The sequence below is a fragment of the Toxotes jaculatrix genome, chromosome 2 (assembly GCF_017976425.1).
Source record: "Toxotes jaculatrix isolate fToxJac2 chromosome 2, fToxJac2.pri, whole genome shotgun sequence".
Classification (NCBI taxonomy): domain Eukaryota; kingdom Metazoa; phylum Chordata; class Actinopteri; family Toxotidae; genus Toxotes; species Toxotes jaculatrix.
In genome coordinates this window covers 17,202,139-17,206,383 of record NC_054395.1, presented here as the reverse complement: position 1 = coordinate 17,206,383, position 4,245 = coordinate 17,202,139, and the positions used below count along the sequence as shown (strand labels likewise).

Here is a 4,245-nt window from a genome sequence, read left to right as displayed (position 1 = left end):
ATACATGAGATTCCATTGCAAATAATTGGGGATTAAATCCACAGTTCTGGTTCTGTGCAAAAATATTTTCCAAAGTTCGGCTCAAGCTAATGTGAGGCTTCAGGAAACCGAGTTGGACAAATTAAGCCCTTATTTTCAAAAGTTACAGTCTTTTGAATTCAACATTTCATCTGAATTTGGCTCTAAAAAAGACATACATTTAACTGAAGAAGAGTAAAAATAAAAGTTGGAACAAGAAATATAAAGGATATAAAAGTTTTTTTTTTAAATTAAAAATAAATGTAATGTAAATATTAAAATGATAAATTGTATACTGGCCAAGTGTGTTGGTGAACTGTGCAATTTTCTAGTGTAAAATGTACAGATGTCACAGCAATATAGCAAATTATACAAAAAGGTCAAGGCTATGTAGATGTCAGAGGATAATAAATTTAATATTTGGATGGGAGAAACTTTATTTTATTTGTAGCTTGCCTTGGACATGAGATGACATGAGATGAGAAGAAGCCAGAAAAATCTATATTTGGACTGTACAGCTTTGTAGATAGAAAAATGTTACCAATACAAAATGATTATTTCAAATGAAATGTCCTTTATGTTAAACAACATGATTCAAACATTATACATTATACAAACAACATTCTTCTTTTTCTCCATTAGAAAATAATGTGGGAACAAGAAAAAAAAAACATTTAAACCAAAACTGAGTGTAGGCCTACCTGGAACTTTGTTAATTTTGTGTGCTCTGTTGTGAATAGTGAATAGCACACACGGGCATTTTGGCAAGTGGGCTTATTTACCTGACACTGGCCAAGTTGCCCAGTTACAATGATGGCCTCAGAGCTCTACCCCTCCAAGTATCTGGCTGCAACTAAAGCACACAAACTTACAAAACAGACCAAATGAAAAGAATGTTCCTATGACACCAAACTCTTTAATAGTGTCTGTGTTGATGTGACTGATTTACTCTGTTGATGAAAACTGTGAGATGCTGTTGAAAGCTTTGGAAAAGGCTTGTATGATCTTGACTTAAGATCCAAGTAGAAATGTCACTCACATATGAGAGCCTTTGGAAAGGAATTCTGGTGTAATCTGTTGATTTGTTTGTACTGAAATACACTTTGTTGTTTTGTGTAAAATCATATTTGTGTTGTATATTTTCAACTCATCAAATGTCTTTCATAGATCCTGGTGTAGTCTCTGTAATAGGAAGAACACACATGCCACTTTTGTTTTGCTACATGAAGAACATATAGTGTAGCACTACAACAGACCAAATGTAGTTGTCATGCATGTAGCATATACCAAACAAATGCATTTGAAGCACATAATAACTGAGAATTGACCAAGAAAATCTATTTTTTTTTAAAAACTGTTCAATTGTAAAAACATTGCTTCAGAGCCCTGCTGTTCCTGTACCTGCCTAATCAAACCTTTTGTTGATGAAGTCTGGTGACTTTATGGTCCCATCGCAGCCCCACCCACCTTGAACCCAAGCAGAGACTGATCAGCCAAAACTGAAAACACCTGTGGAAATGTGCAGAGCAGTCTGGGCCATCAGTACATATGCACATCATCAGTGACTGTGATTTAGACACACATTGAGTGGAGCATGTTTTTCACGTGGACATGGCCAGCATAGATGTATTGAGAACCAGGTTTTACTTTTATGACAAAATGTACAGTCATGATTTACGTGAACAAAGCTTTGCTGACTGGCCATTTAGAGAGGAATGTAACTGCACACCTGGAAAGGTAAGGAAGACACTGTGCTATAGCAGAGATCCTTACAAGTTTTGATGCCTCAGAATGTTTATTGAATTACGATAAATATGTTTTCAAAACGCTTTTATGATGTTTCATTTTGACAGTGCAGTGGTATTGTGTGTTTAATCAAGGCAGGGCTCCGACTGAGTAAGAACAGGTCTGCAGAAAGGCAGACTGGGCTCATGTGTGAAATGTTTCCTGTCATTTCAGATAGGATGTGTCAGACAGCTCTCATGCACTTCAGAATACTGCCTAGTTCACATTTACCTGCAAAGCACATTATTTTGGCTCAAAAGGATAATTATTTATAGCATACCCCAACCTTGTTTACACAGCAATTTTATACCACAGCTTTTTATCCAAGGCTGTGACAGGTTGTGATTTACGGTTAAGCAGGTGCCAGATTCAGTTTCATTGGATCAGATATCCAGTGCACAGACCCTTCCCTTTGCCGACCCTTGTCTTGCTGTGATAGATGGGCTGCTGACACCTCACTTGATGAGCAACATTATATGCCATGTTACCAGCTCATAACGACCCCCCACCCCACCCTCACCCTCAAGAGCCAAAAGAAGACCATCCACTGGTTTAGTTCTCACTGGCACTCATGTTTCTTCAGCTCCAGCCTTTTGTTCTTTTGCTGCACTTGGCATCTTTGTCATTGAGTTATCAGTGTATGAAATTCTTTAATTTAATGCTTGGATTATATTTTATAGCAGTCTGTGAGAAAAATGCATCTGACATTGATGCTTGTTTGTCTTTGCAGATGGCCAGGGCTGGGTTTGTCCACTGCCCCAGTGAGAATGAGCCTGATGTGGCCTGCTGTTTCTTCTGTCTGATTGAGCTTGAGGGCTGGGAGCCAGATGATGATCCCTGGTAAGAAAGCATGTCACCCTAATCAGGCGCTTAACTTTACCTCTTCTATTTTCATATAAACTTTGAATCCCTGAGGAATGTTAAGCCAGTAGTGTAAGGGAGTATGGTTGCTTCAGACCTGAAAGTTTTTGATATGGAGTACATTACTAACAAATGAAATGACAATGAGTAGGAAAGATGGCTACTACATAAAATTCAATACAAAAAAATCTTACTTGAATGCAGCTGTTTCTTAAACTTCAGTGTAATGCCAGATAAGAATTTATTTTAGGTTAATGTTTTGGCTCTTACAGAGGATTGTATGCTGATCGCTTTAGACAGATTCTTCTATAATATTTTGTTTTCCCAGGGCTGAACATGAAAAACGCTCTCCTAACTGTGGATTCTTAACCATGAAGAAAGACTTCACCGAGCTAACTGTGGCTGAATTCTATTGCATGGAAAAGGAGAGGCTAAAGGTCTTCCTCGTAAGTGTCCTTACCATCTGTGTAGTTTGTGTGCAGTGAAATGAGGCTTAAATACTTGTGCAATGGTAGTTCCAAATTCTGCTTCTTATTTTTATTTATTATTTTTTCTAGAGAAAGGTTTGTCATAAGAAGATGGCATATTTGCGGGACGACATAGACCAAACGCTTGAGAGCCTTAAATCTCAGTTGGACTCAATATGACTGAAACTGTAATTTTATTATTACACTATTCTTAAGGGTGGAACGAGAGCCAATAGTCTTGACTTAGTAGTTTAATGCAATGGCAGTTTAAAATATCAATAAAGATTTGAGGAATATTGCATTTTGGATGTAGTATTGTGTTTAACCACAAGATGGTGCTTTTGCACTAGAGCTACAGAATTCCTAAGTCACTGACGCACTTCATGGAGTTCCCAATCTCACACTCAAAACCTTCACAAAGGCAATCTGAAATGAAAGCACACATTCAACGGGATTACAATGTGTGCTATATTCCCTCTTTAGAACCAAATACTTACCATTTTCCTGAACGTGCCACCATCTCCACCACCCCTTTTCAAAACTTGACCCTGGACAGATGGCCTGAAGCCCCTCCCTTTCAATACCAACTGTTGCCCCAGTAACATCTGTTACATATAGGGGGACAGTGTTCACTGAGAAGGCTCCCCAGGACACTTGCCTTGCCATGTGAGGAGGACTGAGATTTAGGAAATAGTGAAGGATGCTGCAGCTGACAATGGAAAGTGTAGAAAAGGAGTTCATGCATCAAACACTCCTGGAAAGCTCTGTCACACTGTCATGCTTCGCCGCTCTTATTCATTATTTCATAACCAAGGTCTCATGTTAACATTATTTGCCAAAGTTGGTATAAAGTCTTGAGATTCTCATGTCTTTTATATAACGTTGGGCTGAGTTTGAGTGAATCTCTCCCAGTGTCTGTTGGGAGGGTTGGCTGGATGGAGTGCCGGATTAAAAGATGCTATCCCTTCCCCAACCTTCCACTGTTTTGGATTAATGTCTAATGTAACACTCTGGCCACTGAGCCCAGATCAGCTGCTTAATTCTCTCGCTGTAGAGCAAATTGAAGAGAGAATATTTTTAGCCAAAAAGTAAAATACCCATAGTTGATGTAACA

At 38.5% G+C, this 4,245-nt stretch overlaps 1 protein-coding gene across 1 annotated transcript; it reads left to right on the top strand.

Annotated features, from left to right (window-relative positions):
- Positions 1-1,567: 1,567 nt before the first annotated feature.
- birc5b (baculoviral IAP repeat containing 5b) lies at positions 1,568-3,416 on the top strand. The gene is made up of 4 exons (XM_041059859.1): positions 1,568-1,755; positions 2,534-2,643; positions 2,993-3,110; positions 3,222-3,416. The coding sequence occupies exons 1-4, from the start codon at positions 1,630-1,632 to the stop codon at positions 3,309-3,311; spliced, it is 444 nt and encodes a 147-aa protein (XP_040915793.1). The 5' UTR covers positions 1,568-1,629; the 3' UTR covers positions 3,312-3,416.
- The last annotated feature ends 829 nt before the right edge of the window (positions 3,417-4,245 follow it).

Excerpts from the sequence above, each read along its gene's own strand:
- birc5b (XM_041059859.1), top strand. The coding sequence starts at position 1,630 with ATGGCCAGCATAGATGTATTGAGAACCAGGTTTTACTTTTATGACAAA. Across the intron at positions 2,644-2,992 it reads GAGCCAGATGATGATCCCTG|GGCTGAACATGAAAAACGCT; the intron begins GTAAGAAAGCAT and ends TTGTTTTCCCAG. Across the intron at positions 3,111-3,221 it reads AGAGGCTAAAGGTCTTCCTC|AGAAAGGTTTGTCATAAGAA; the intron begins GTAAGTGTCCTT and ends TATTTTTTCTAG.